Genomic DNA, 14,997 nt, shown 5'->3' on the forward strand with positions numbered 1-14,997 from the left:
TATCCCTTATCATACAACAAATTCATTGATTAAGATATATGGTTGTGCTCTGGAGAATTCATTAATCTGCACCAATGATTAATTGAACAATCAACACTGCAAACAAGTCATCGCCATACCACAACCCTAAGAAAGAATCATCATCTAATCTAAGTAACACTCTCACTCATACTCAACAACAAACATTAGATTGAAATCAAATGTAGGGAAAGTCCCCTTAGGCTAGGAAATCACAAACCTAAACCTAAAAGTGAGGGGTAAGGCTATCGAGGTGAAAATGACAGTTTGCCTACTAGTTTCCTTAGGTTATCCCCTTGGCAAGGTCAAGACTTTTTCTCAAGGGAGAATCCGAGAGATAAGTGGTTAGCAGTGTCCTTGGCCTATTTGTGGTTAGTAGTTGGACATTAATAAAATTATCTTATACCTTCCACTATTTTTGGACTAAGTGTTTTTCTGATGGCAATGGTAAAAGGCCAACGTATTATATGCTTGAACTGATATGGTGCTGCATCAGAACCCATGACTGTAACCTGACTGGGTTCAGGTCATTAGGGGGTGCAGCAGAAAAGTCAACAGTTGACTTTGCTGCTGGACCCTCCAATGACCAGAACCTACAATTGGGTTGAGGGTGGCCAATCAGAACCGTTAATCAGAGGAAAATCTTCCTTTTTTATCAATAATGAATTTTGAGATTTTGAATATTTTCCAAAAGAAATGCAATTTACATTTCGTGCAATAGTAACACGTCTTGAACTTCCAAGCAAAAGCCAACAAACCATCAAATGCAAGGTTGCACTGAAGTGGAGTTTACAGTGCATCAGCTCAACCATAGTAGTTGGATCCATGGAAGGCAGCCTATATGAGACCCACCATGCCTGCTAGAAAGTTTTTAAAGGCATGTCTTTGATGGTTCTTTCCCATCTCGATTATCCACATGAAAGCATTGTTTTGAGTCTTTTCCCACAGGCTCTAATCAAAACAGAACTATCCAAGCTTTGCAAATTGTTCTCAAGTATCTTTACAAAATGTTGAATGCTGTGCAAAACAAGTAATTTTCATAGGACACATTTTATACAGAAAAAGTTGAAGGGTTGAGTTTCATTGAAACATTGAAACATTTCAAATGCACATATAAAGATGTTACCTGTTCAGCTCTGAGCAAGCATGAGAAACATGTAAGCAATATTCAATGTAAGGCATAAAGCCAAAAATTTAAGATAGTTACCAACAGTAAATGAACAAGCTTTGGAAATGTTATGCATCAAATCAATCAGAATCCTTACATGGTTAAGCAGGCACCAAATAGAATCATGATAACTGGCTGGAGTGCCATGTTTGTTACTGTCCAACTCAAATGCAAGTTTATTGGTAGGAATAACAAACCAAAACCAGTTATAACAAAATTTCAAATTTGTGCAGCTTCTACTGTCTGCAAGATTTTATTAGTTTCTATTTCAAGTATGTAGATGCAATCCAGAGGAAAACATAAGATATAAGAGATGTCGTCACTTCTAAACTCCTTGCCCCTTTAATTACAGGTGGCAACACTGATGCCATAAGGAACGAACCCAACACCCAAGAACCAAGAAATGCACCGAGTCTGTATGAGTGCAAAAACTGAAAAGTCAGCAACATGAATGACAGCAGTTCACTAAGGCAATTGTTGAACGATGACATAGCTTTGCAACCAAAAAGCATGGAATACTCACCCATATAAGCAAGCCCTTAAACGGTTCTTGAGCCTTGAATATATAAAATAGATACTTGCCATGAGTGAAATAGCAACCTACAAAAGCACAGATAACAGTAACTCATCAATTATTATCAGATGTACTTAGTTACATAGACCTGCATTTGTTGACATCTTGTAATATTATAAACTCATCAATTATTATCAGATGTACTTAGCTACATAGACCTGCATTTGTTGACATCTTGTAATATTATAAACTCTGACAGATCATAAGCTTACTTATCAAAAATAATAAGAACGTTGCAAAATTGCTATAAAAGAATGCAAACAGCAAAGGAGGAAAAATTGCCATGCTTAGGTGGCTTTCTAGTTTATAATATAGTCTGTGTGCCACAATACCTATAAATGGCAGCAATTTAGGGATGGTCTATGGCACAGGGTCCCTCAAAATTGGAGATTTACTTGCATCATCTAAATAGAAAGCATCATTGATTGTTTGTCTTTCACATGTATAGTACTTGATGGTAATATTAATGAAAATAAACCATCAAAAAATTATTGTGATTCTATATCTAAAAAACTAGTGGCTAGCCATATCAAAATCCGCAACTTTTTGTTGATAGGTGATTGTCATTGATGTCAACCCAAGCAGCACCAGGAGATGCCCTGTTTTCGTTGATGAATATGACGTGGTAATTCACGATTTTTCAAGTCAAAATCATTCTATTTGGATTTTCCTTGGAAAGATGTTTCCGGTGGTATGTGGCACGCCACGTATTTCTTCATGGTTTGAGAGATATTTTCATTTGAAGTTGGAAATCCCCATTAGTGGGCTAAAACCCAAAGGGTTTGTGACATGGCACATATTCATTGGTTGATTGACATTAAAAATCTAATAAAGGTTATTTATTTTACTTAGTGGACAAGTTATTAAGGATGTTCCCGTTCACCATTTAAAAAGAGGAAGAACCCATATACATTCCCCTCAAGGCCAGCAGTCTTCCTAACTTAGAACATAAGGCATGTATTACTTAAATTTTATTATCCTAAAGCCCTCATGAAACCCCTACTAAAATTTCAACGGCTAGCTTATGGAGGCCCTCTTTTGAACCCCTCCTAGACATATAAAATGAGGACTATTCCTCTCTTCTAAACAATGAACTTAAATGCATAATATAGCAAGAGAGAACTCTGAACTTTTTCGGCCACCCTGAGCATCTAACGCAGGTATTTTAGGAAGGGATAGGGTCTGGTCTTTTTTTCGGTTAGGAGTTTCGATACTTGAAGGTCTGTCCTATTGCAAAAGAAGCAAAGGCTTTAAAGAAGACAGCCCTCATCTAGGGCACAGCAAGATCTATCCTCGGCCCTGTTTATAAACCTGTGACAAGTATCTTTCATTCGGACCTGTGGTGGAGGTTTACAATTCAGGTCAGGTGTTTATTTTATTGTATAAATTCCATAGTATATGACTGTTTTGGATTCGTTTGGGAAACTGCTCTAGTGCAGGTGGAGGACGGCCCTCTAGGGCACAAAAACACAGAACAGCAAGGTAGATTTTGTCTATATCTTGTGAATCAGTCATTCGAAAACAGTTACCTATCTTTTAAAAATTACCTCAGTCCTGTTAAAGAATTAGGTCTGTTGGGTTGTATTTTTGGATTCATTTTGGTTATGTACAGGTATAGACTTGTTGTAGTTCTTGGCCCTCTTTTAGAGCACAACTTGTAGATTGGAATCAAGTCTGTTTTGTATTGCAGTCTTGCTTTTGGCTTGTAATCGCTTGTCTTGTTTTGCCTTAAGTTCTGTCTTGGTTTGGATCCATTAGTAATGTTTACAAGGTCTATATCAATTGATTTTAGTCTCCCTTTTGAGGATATGTTTGGCATTAGTATCGGCTCCCTTCCTTACAGTTCTTTGGATTTGTTTATGTAAAGTATTATTGAAGGTAGCCTTTTTCGACTCTCTTTTAGGGCATATGTTGTAGATTGGCTTTTAAATTTTCTTTGTATTGCAACTTGTCTTGTTTTAGATCTGCTTGTTTTATGTGTCTACAGGAGCAAGTCTCATTGCAATCTGTGTCACTAATCTAGGGCAGAAGTCTCGGGATAATTTTTGTCTTTGTGCTCTATTACAATTTTGTTTGGGATCCGGGATTCACACTATATTTTCTCAATGCAGGACACCAGCTCTATGATGAATATTTGATACTTGAAGATCTGAAACAAGAAAATATTTGACTTGTTGATGAGCAGCAATATTGTTGAAAAGTCACCTACAGCAGTTCCAAAATAACACAGTGAGCACTGGTATATGACTTCAAATTTTTACTTTGCAAGGCATCCAATCATCAAAGGCAGTACAAAAGAGAGGCATTCTTATTGAAGGCAGAACAAAGTACCACAAGCAGTGAAGTAGTGAAGGCAGAGCAAAGTACTACAACAATGAAACAGTGAAGACATGTTAATTTTAGTTAACAATGGTATGTTCTATCTTTAGCACAATTACTTCAATGTTCCTTTAGCAGCCCAATGACAATTTCCAATTTAGATTTCCAATAGCAATCACATTGACAGTAAAAGTAGATAGAACATAAAACAATATGCAGAAGACGAGCCAAGACAAGAGAACACCAAATTTGGCGGATGCCAAGGAAAAACCCTAAGATGGGGAAAACCCTTTGATCAAATCTTCTTATTATTATACCAAATGTTCAGCAGAGATAGAGAGAGTACAAAAGTCAATTTGACTTACCAAATTCAAAGTCAATACAGCCCTGTCAAAATCTGCAGTCAAATCAGCCCTAAACAGAAAGTCAAAGATGGTCAAAGCAGCAATAGGATGTCCTCAAAACAGCTCGGTCTTTCCCAGTCAAACTTGGCCTGATCAAGAGGTCAAAGGCAGCCCAAAACAGTGAAAAAGTCAATAGTCAAACTTGGTCAAACTGCTGTCCTGAAATCTTCTGTCAACCTGCGATTTGGTCTGCAGTCAACGTGCTCAGAATACCTCAGTTTCTGTGCCAAAATATGTGGCCTGCCCAAACAGATAATCTCCCAAAAAATCAAAGTCAAACTCTCCTTGGAAGGTCAAAGTCAACACTGGTCAACGCTGGTCAAACTACAGAATTTTCTGAGATTTTCGACCCTGCAATTTAGTTCTGAAATTCATCCTCCTTGTTCTAAAAGAATGTTCAATGAATTAATTCACATGGAGCAAACAGCTCAATGATAATACAAAGATATTTACAAGAATAGAAACATCAGGTTTCTATGTAGAATATAGAACAAACAGTTTCATCTAAGAAACTGCTAAAAGAATAAAAATAGAAACATCTAAGAGACTGAGCATTACTAAATAGAGATATATTCTAATACCCTCCCTTAATGCTCAATCTATTTACAACACCAATAGACCCGCGAAATTTTACAAATTTATCAGGACCAAGAGGCTTGGTGAAAATATCGGCGGGCTGCTCTGTTGTGGGAACATAGTGCAACTGAACTAAGCCGTTTTCAACCAGCTGTCGAATGTAGTGGCAGTGAGTTTCCACATGCTTTGTTCGTTCATGAAAGACTGGATTCTTGGCAAGTTTGAGCACTCCCTGATTATCACAAAACAAAGAAGTAGGCTCTGTCTGAAAAACATGCATATCTGCAAGCATACGACGAAGCCAAACTGCCTCACAGGCTGCCTTAACTGCTCCCCGATACTCTGCTTCTGTTGAGGAGAGAGCCACTACCTGTTGCTTCTTACTAGTCCAAGTAACAGCTCCAGATCCTAGACTAAACACATACCCAGTTGTAGATTTACGGTCATCAACCGAACCGGCCCAGTCAGAGTCAGTGTAGCCACTGAGAATAGGATTGGAGCTGCGAGTATATAAGAGGCCATAATCAGAAGTACCACGCACATATCGTAGCACCCGCTTTGCTGCGATCCAATGATCAGCTTTAGGAGCTGACATAAAGCGAGAAATGTAGCTTACTGCAAAACTGATGTCAGGTCTGGTAGCAGCAAGATAGATGAGACTGCCCACTAATTGCCTGAATAAAGTTTCATCCACAAGAGGAGAGGATGACTGTGCTGAAAGTTTGAGCCCTGGTTCCATAGGAGTCGTGGCCGGTTTGCAATCCTGCATTCTGAACCTTTCCACAAGATTTTTGGCATACTTGGACTGAGAAAGAAAGATCTGATTTTCAGTCTGCCACACTTCAACCCCCAGACAGTAATGAAGAAGTCCCAAGTTTGTCATCTCAAAAGTTCTGCATAGATCTTGTTTGATCCCATGGATCAAATGTGCAGAGCTGCCAGTAATGATAAGATCATCCACATAGACAACTACAAACAAGATATCATCACCAGTATGCTTGATATACAGGTTTGCATCAGATGGACTCCGCTGAAAACCCTGATCTGTCAGGTACTGATCAATTTTCATGTACCAAGCCCGAGGAGCTTGTTTCAATCCATAGATTGCTTTAACTAACCGACACACTTTCTGTTCTTGACCAGCAACCTTGAATCCTGGAGGCTGCGTCATGTAGACTTCTTCTTGGAGATCACCATTTAGGAAAGCACTTTTTACATCCATCTGATGAACTTTCCAATTGAACTGAGCTGCTAGGGCAAGAACAAGCCGTATGGTACTCATCTTGGCTGTAGGAGCAAAAGTCTCCTCATAGTCGATGCCTTCCTTCTGTGAAAATCCTCGAGCCACAAGCCGAGCTTTATACTTGTCTAAGGTTCCATCAGCTTTGTATTTGACTTTATACACCCATTTGCAGCCTATGGGTTTTTTGTCTGCAGGAAGATCAGAAAGTGTCCATGTGTGATTCTTCTGAAGACTCTGAAATTCTGCTTCCATAGCCTGTTCCCACTCAGATGTACCCTTAGCCTCTGAATATGTTTGAGGCTCAAAAGTACTGTGAAGGTTAGCCATAAGAGCAAAATTGACTGTAGACTGTTGTCTGTTCTTATGCCTAGAAGTTCTACCTTCAAGGAGCTCATCATCCCGGAGATCACCTATGGTTTTAGCCCACCATTTAGGCCGAAGAGAAGAAGAACCAATATTAGGATTAGAGGAACCAATATCAGGAGGAAGAGAAGCAGGCTCAAGAGCAATAGGAACAGCAAGAGGGGGATTAGCTTTTGGAGGAAGCTCAGATAGAGTAGTATCAAATCCTGATGCTACATCATCCCTCCCATCAGATGGACTGACTGGAAGAAGAACACTGTGAGGCGGATCTTCAGAGCGCTGCTCAGAAGAAGAAGACTGAAAGAATCCTCTGTCTTCATCAAATACTACATCTCGACTGAAGCTAAGTCGACCAGTGGCTATATCTATCAGCCTATAAGCCTTGTGATGATCACTGTAACCTGTCATCATGAGTTTCTGACTTTTGGAATCCAACTTAGATCGCTTAGCAGATGGAATCCAAACATATGCAACTGAGCCAAAAACTTTGAGATGACTGATCTTAGGCTTACGACCAGACCACACTTCTTCAGGAGTCTTCCCTTTAACAGCCTGAGTAGGGGATCTGTTAAGAAGGTAAACAGCAGTAAATACTGCTTCAGCCCAGAATTTGTTTGGAACACTCCGGTGTTGTAACATGGAACGAGCCATTTCAACAACCGTGCGGTTGCGACGCTCGACAACACTGTTCTACTGGGGAGTGTAAGGTGTGGTTAATTGACGTTTGATGCCATGAATATCACAGAAGTTGGCAAAAGCTGAGGAACAAAATTCCCCCCCATTGTCAGTCCTAAGGGTTATGATATTACAACCAGATTCGTTTTCAACTAAAGTTTTAAACTTCTGAAAGGTACTAAGAGCATCAGATTTATTTTTAAAAAAATACACCCACATCTTTCTACTGAAGTCATCTACAATAAGTAAAAAGTATTTGCAAGCAGTGATAGAAGCTGTATTCATAGGACCACAAATATCAGCATGAAGTAACTGAAGTACCTGGGATGCGCGCCAAGATTCTCCATTTTTGAATGACGACCGATGTTGCTTTCCCGCTTGACAGGCGCTGCATACCCCCAACTGCTGAGTCTGAATATCAGGTAATCCTGACACAAGTCCCTCCCGAGAGAGCTGAGAGAGATACTGCATATTGAGATGCCCATATCGCTGATGCCATAGAGTACTGATGGGAGAGACACGAGCTGCTAGAGCCACTTCTGGAAAGTCACCGGTGTCAAGTAGCCTGTATAGACCATGGTCCTCGAGGCCAGTAGCAACTGTCAGACTGGTCTCCCTGTCAATGATGGAACACTTGTGTTCACTGAACACAACATCGAGCTGAGGAGAATTCCTCATAATCTCACTGACAGAGAGCAGATTAATCTCCATACCAGGAACATAGTATACATTTAGAAATATGAGCGTGCGTCCACCAGACTGAATTTGAACTGTACCCCTGCCAGCAACAGTGTACTTTTCACCTCCACCAAATACTACTGAATCACTGAAAGGTGAGAAGTCAATAAACCAGTCACGCCTGTGAGAGAAGTGGCGTGATGCACCAGAATCAATGTACCATGCAGAGGAAGGAACATGTTCTGAAGACCTTTTAGCCATAAAGGCGTAAAAGGCAGAATCTGTCTGCTCGGAATGTTCTGCAACATTCGCTGTCTGATGTGGCCCTCCCTGTTTCTTTTGTTCAGAAGCAATCCTCTGCCTGCAATCTTTCTTCATGTGACCGAACTTGTGACAGTAATTACACTGTACACTTTTCTTCCTGTTAGGATCAAAAGACTGAGATGATCCTTTCTGCTGAAAAGACTGAGAGGACTGATATTTTGCAGCAAATGCATTTTTCGAGGGCACTGATGAAGTACCACTACCAAACTGCTGTTTCCACCTATCTTGCTGCAGAAGTTTGGTACATAAATCTGAAAACTTCAGATCAACATTTGTGGTTGTAATGTTGAGTGTTTCAATGAAGTGTTCATAAGATTTTGGTAGACTCTTCAGAGTAATGACTACCATATCTTCTTCCTCCATGGTCCGACCAATGGCTTCGAGCTGATCTCGAATGTCTTTAATTTTGTTGAGATGTTCTTGTAAAGACATATGTTCATCCATCATGATGGAGAACAACTGATTTTTGAGAAAAAAAGCTCTGCTTTTATCAGATGTCTCATGCAATTCTTTCAACTGTTGCCAGATTTCAGCAGCTGTCTTGCCAGAAGGGATCTGTGGTAACTGATCATCAGCGACAGAGAGCTTGAGAAGCATAACAGCCTCTCGATTTCGATCATCAAATTTATCTTGATCGGTCCCGGCTGTACCTGGACGAAGCTCTTTGCCCAAAATGAGTTGATCAAGACGCCTGTACTCAAAAATGGTCAACATTCTTTGTTTCCAAATGTTATAGTTGCTGCCATTAAAGCGTTGATTTCCTTCTAACATCAGATTGGTAAGTGTGGCCATTTTCACAAAGAAAATACAGAAGTATGACACACAAGAACAATGTAGCTGACTGTTTATCCTGGTGTAAATTAAAGAACAGACTTTGTCCTGCTAAAAAAAATTTTACCCAGCAAAGATATCTCTCCAGTCTAAAACAATGGTAATACTGCTAGCACAAAATATATATATTTCTGAGAATACAGTTTCCCACAGGAGCATGCAAGTCTACCACACTTGTATAGCTTGAAAAGAAGGCTGTCAGGATACCAAAAAAAATTCCGCTGATAAAAAATTCCGGCAACTAGAACCACAAATACCTCAGATAAAAAATTCAGGCAAGCACCACTGATTGGTAACGCTGAATTCTGCTGATAAAAAATTCCGGCAACCAGAACCACAAATACTATGAAAAAAAAAAGTTCCGGCAAACACCACGGATTGGTAATACGAATATCTAAACAGACTCAGAGATATACTTCACGTCACGTCTCAGCTGTTAAACGACTCAGAGATATACTTCTCAGCTATATACGGCTCAGCTATAGATCCACAGGTGAATATATCTACGGGTTTCAACTGATAGATTGGTTTCAACTGTATATATGAACCCGTATTATGTCTGTATATACCCGTATGTATAAACCCGTATTATGGACTGTATATAATAACTGTATATACGGGTTTCAAACGCCACGGGTTTCAAATACGGGTCGAAAATATATAATCACACCAAACTATATATCCACAGGTTTCAAAATGCGTATCCCGTGGAGCTACGCCGTCTTAGCTCAGCTGGTAGAGCGCGTGGCTTTTAACCACGTGGTCGAAAATATATATCCACGGCAAAATATATATCCACGGGTTTCAGATGTGTATTCACGGGTTTCAATTAATATCCACGAGTTTCAAAGAATACACACGTATCCACGGGTTTGACAGTTTTGAAAATAAAACCACAAATTTGCCCGCAGATCGAAAAACCACGAGTCTGACTTTCAAACAAACAAATGAGTTTTGAGAGAAAACACCTGGATCACGAATGCTGAGAAATTCCACGGTGTGGTCGAGTAGCCGCCAGGTGAAGAAGAAGATAGCTGGATCCACGATTCCAAGCAAAAACTGGCCAGCCAAAAAAATCCCGCTCCCACGAAAACAGTCACCGCCACAAAGTTATTTCTTTAATAAAATGATCATGCAAGAGAAGAATCCATTTCTGTATCGAGATGGACGACTGTAAGCTTTTATCATAGCGAGCAAAGCCGAGGCTAAGACTCAGTGAAGGCTGCCTGGCTTACAGAGGGCTCGACCTTAGAAAGGACTCAAGAGATTACGATGCAAAGAGAATTACTGTTCAAGAAGAATCTCTTAACCTTGCTCTGATACCATAAAAGAATGTTCAATGAATTAATTCACATGGAGCAAACAGCTCAATGATAATACGAAGATATTTACAAGAATAGAAACATCAGGTTTCTATGTAGAATATAGAACAAACAGTTTCATCTAAGAAACTGCTAAAAGAATAAAAATAGAAACATCTAAGAGACTGAGCATTACTAAATAGAGATATATTCTAATATGTTCCACACGTGTGAGAGAGAGAGCATGTCCAATGTTGTACGAACCAATGAGAGGAGAGAATGTGTGAGTGATGAGGATGCCAAACGAGGTGAAAGGTCACTCGCTAAGTCACTGGACACGTCCTCCAAGGTCCCATGTCCCGTATTTTACGTGTCGGACACGTAAACGGCCCTAAAACATGTCGAAAACGTTTTTCATCGTGTCCTATAAAATGTAAAACGTATTCACCGGTTTTCGTCGTGTCCTGCATCTGGAAAACGCGTATTCCATTGATAGAAAACGTTGCCTGCATAAGCTGCAATTTCTTTTTAAAAAAACAAATAATTTTTGAGTGGGGCAGCTTAATGATCAAGTTTAAGCCCTAGTATTGATATTGTATTCATGGTAATGTTAAATTCTTAAAGTAAAAGGATGAATCCTTTTACTTAAATTTTTAACATTACCATGAAATGACTCAGGATGTTTGAGAGTGGTTCCGGCCTCATTGGATTTCATATGGAGAAAGTAGAATTTTAGATTTCATTCAAAATGCAGCAGACTTATCAGTTTTTCAGGATTTCAGGATTGGGAGATTGTAATGTTTCCAGGTGATACCACCTGCCTGGGCTACCCCTGCCACCAGTAGAGGACGTGGTCTACCTCCTATAGCTCCTACTTCTAGTTCTTCAGCTTCTAGAGCATAGCAAACTCCACTGCCAACTCCACCAGCACCAACATCTACATCTAGAGGGAAAGGGAAAGCTGTGGCATTTTCTCACAAGAGGGGCAGAGGAAATCAATAGGATTAGACTTTAGTTATTTTGTTATGTGCTTGTAAGTTGTACATGAACAATGAACATTGAATATTCAAGAATCAAGACCAAGCATATCACATTCTAATTTCTAAATAGTAAATTTTGATTCTATTTATTTTTTTAAAGTGAACTATGAACTTTGAGAAGTAATTATATTTTAATTTGATTAGATAAGCTGCAACCTGCAATTTAATATGGATAAAAAACTATATTTCGGTATATATATAAAAACTATATTTCGGTATATATATATATATATATCTATATATATATATATATATATATATATATATATATATATATATATATATATTAAATATATATAAAACGTGTCCCCCGTGTCCTGTTTCTAGGTCGCTACGTTTCATATTGAATACTTGTATTTACGTGTCCTCTGTGTCTCGTGTCCTCGTGTCATGTGACTTAGGTCACTTGTATTTATACAAATTGTTGAGGGTGAAGTGACACATCCATTGAGCTTTCAGAGCCTAGATGATGATGTGGCTGACCTTGACAATTTGCACATGTGTGGGCATAAATTCAAAATCACATTTCTACTTGTCCAAATGAGATGATCTTTATATGAATTTTGATCCTCTCAAAAAGAGGAATTTAATGCAATCATCATCTCCATCAAATGAGTTGTCCCAAGGTGGATTTTGGCCCTAGTTTCCAATTTTAACATTCCCTTTCAAATAGGGAGAATTTCACCTGCCAATTATCGATCACCATGCCATCCTGTCGTCATGTACCATCTATGTGTCTCATATCATCTCTGCTTTGCTGAATGTTGATATGAATAATGAAGAAGAATTGATCGAGAGTGAGTCACAAGACCTTACCACTCTCCACTGACAAATGTCAGTCTTGATCCTAGATCAAGTTGTTGAACACCATGCATCCTAGGCATAGGGAGTACGGCAGTACATGATGTGTCCATCAGAAGTGATATGGTCCCTATCCATGTTTGCCAACTCATTGGCCCAATGAGAGGTACTTCCCATGACTCAATATCAATGTGCTTGGAGCGGTCATGGAACACAAGATTCTCCAAAAGGTGAATTCCACTTTGGTTGTCACAGAAGATCACGGTGGTATCTAGCGCGTGCTCAAATAGGTCACTAAAGAGCTTCTTCAACCAAACAGCTCACAACAGGCCATACTAGCTGCAATGTGTTCGGCCTCGGGGTGCTTAGAGCAACCAAGTTTTGCTTCTCGCTCATCCAAGAAATTGAAACAGACCCTAATGAGAAGCAACATCCAGACGTGCTCTTACGATCCACCACACTGCCAGCCCAGTCAGCGTCAGTATATCCATGTAGCCTTAAATTCCCGGCAGTGTATCTCAGTCCATAGTTGATTGTGCCACGAAGATATCTCAAAAGATTCTTAGCAGCAATCCAATGTATGTGATAAGACTCAACCATAAATTGGCTCAATGTATTCACAACGAAGCATATGTCAGGATGGGAGTTTACCAAGAACATCAGGGCCCCCACAAGTTGTCAATATTTAGAAGGGTTTTCCAATTCAGGCCCAACAACACTTCCACATAGCTTCTTGAAGTTGAGTTCCATCGGGTAGACACAAACTTGCAATCCACCATCCCACATCTTTCGAGCAACTTCACAATGCATTTTCCTTGAGAAAGGAAAATCTCACCTAGCTTTTGCCAGACTTCTAGGCCTAGGAAGTAATGCATCAGACCTAGGTCCTTCATCTCGAACTTGGAAGCCAACTCCCTCTTGCATTGATAAATGAGAGGGTTTGCTCCTGTCAAAAAGAGATCATCCACATAAAGGACCAAAATGAGAGGCATGTCCTTTTCAACCTTGAAGTATAGGGTAGGATCAACATCGCTCCTTGTAAATCCCAACTTCATAAGATAGCTAGCAATCCTCTCATACCAAGCCCTAGGGGCTTGCTTTAACCCATAGAGGGCTTTCTTCAACCTGTACACATGTGTCCTTCGATCTTGTAATTCGAACCCCTCAAGTTGTTCTATGTAGACTTCCTCCTTAAGTGAGCCATGTAAGAAAGTAGTCTTAATGTCCATTTCGTTTAGGCTCCATCTTTCAGAGGCAACGAGAGCAATAATAGATCCGATAGTGGTATATCAGGCAACTGGGGCAAATATCTCATCATAGTCCACTCCTTTCTTTTGAGAGAAGCCTCGACCAACAAACTTGGCCTTATACTTTCTAGCACTTCCATCAGCTCCATGCTTGATTCTGTAAATCCATTTAGAAGTAACCACATAAGTGTCCTTGGGTCTAGGAACCACGCCCCAAACATCATTCTTCATGATAGATTCATATTCTTCATTCATCGCATCCTTTTAGACTTGGTGCTTTACGACTTCTTCAAACGTACATGGCTCAGATTGAACAATAGTACTCATAGCAACTAAGAACCCTTGCTCCCTGTTTGCTTCTTGTTTTCACCGAATGTCCCTCTTGGAGTAATATGTCTCTCACCGAATGTCCCTCTTGGAGAAATATGTCTCTCAGCATCTTCGAGAGTATCTTTGAGCCATAAAGGTCTTTTCCTTGAGGAAGAGGGATCACTAGGTGGTGGATCAATGGGATCCATTGGGCCTTCAACATCAGGCATAGGTTCATCTGAAAGAGGTTCATCCTGTTTTTCCGCAACATCATTATTATTGTCCTTCCTTGGAATGGGGAGATCTCGGGCCTTCCCAAGGGCAGTATCTTCATCGAAAGTGACATCATGGCTAACTTCCACATCTCTTTGTCCAGGCACATAGATTCTATATGCCTTTCAATTTTCACAATAGCCCACAAATATAGCTTTCTTCCCAGATGCTTCCAACTTGTTTCTTTTCTCTTTAGGCACATGAAAATACATGAGACAACCAAATATTCTAAAATGAGAAACATCAGGTTTCTTACCAGTGAAAACTTCTTCGGGTGTCTTGAAATCTAGTGCTTGATGTGGGCTCCTATTTTGAACATACACGGCAGTGTTGGCAACTTCTCCCCATAAGAACTTCAGTAGACCTTGATCATGGAGCATGGCACGGGTGGCTTCCATGATTGTTCGATTCTTCCTTTCAACAACACCATTTTGCTCAGGAGTATATGGAACAATTGTCTCCCTCTTAATGCCAACCTCTCTGCAAAAGTCATTGAATTCATCTGATTCATATTCGGTTCCGTTGATCTTTTTCCCTGTTTGATTTTCCACAAAAGCTTTGAAAGAACAGAACCATTTGAACACTTCATCCTTCTTCTTCAAGAAGTAGATCCATGTTTTGCAGGAAAATTCATCTACAAAAATTGCATAGCATAAGTATCCTCCCAATGATGTTACACGCAACATACTAGATAGGTCAGAATGGACCAATTGAAGAATATCGTAAGTTTGATTTTGACTTGAAGGGAATGGTCCCCTTGTAAGTATCCCAGCTACACAACCCTGACAAACTCCTTCATGGTTCATATTGAACTCAGGCATACCTGTGACCATCTTCCTTATCCCAGGTAAGG

The 14,997-nt window shown here is 39.8% G+C and overlaps 1 protein-coding gene across 3 annotated transcripts in view; it reads right to left on the reverse strand.

The window, feature by feature from the left end:
• Positions 1–1,235: 1,235 nt before the first annotated feature.
• LOC149222258 (DnaJ (DUF3353)) overlaps positions 1,236–14,997 on the reverse strand; it is a 333,648-nt gene continuing 319,886 nt past the window's right edge. For 2 of the 3 annotated variants that reach the window (XM_089385332.1, XM_089385331.1), the window contains exons 5-6: positions 1,710–1,786; positions 1,236–1,600 (exon numbers count right to left, since the gene is read on the reverse strand). In XM_089385332.1, the coding sequence (XP_089241458.1) occupies positions 1,450–1,600; positions 1,710–1,786 (228 nt within the window). In that variant the 3' untranslated portion in view covers positions 1,236–1,449. The remainder of the gene's footprint in view (positions 1,601–1,709; positions 1,787–14,997) is intronic. The other variant, XR_016249419.1, reaches the window with a different exon arrangement.

This window comes from Pinus tabuliformis, chromosome Q (genome assembly GCF_031772625.1).
Source record: "Pinus tabuliformis cultivar Carrire ecotype Pingquan chromosome Q, CPIR1, whole genome shotgun sequence".
Classification (NCBI taxonomy): Eukaryota; Viridiplantae; Streptophyta; class Pinopsida; order Pinales; family Pinaceae; genus Pinus; species Pinus tabuliformis.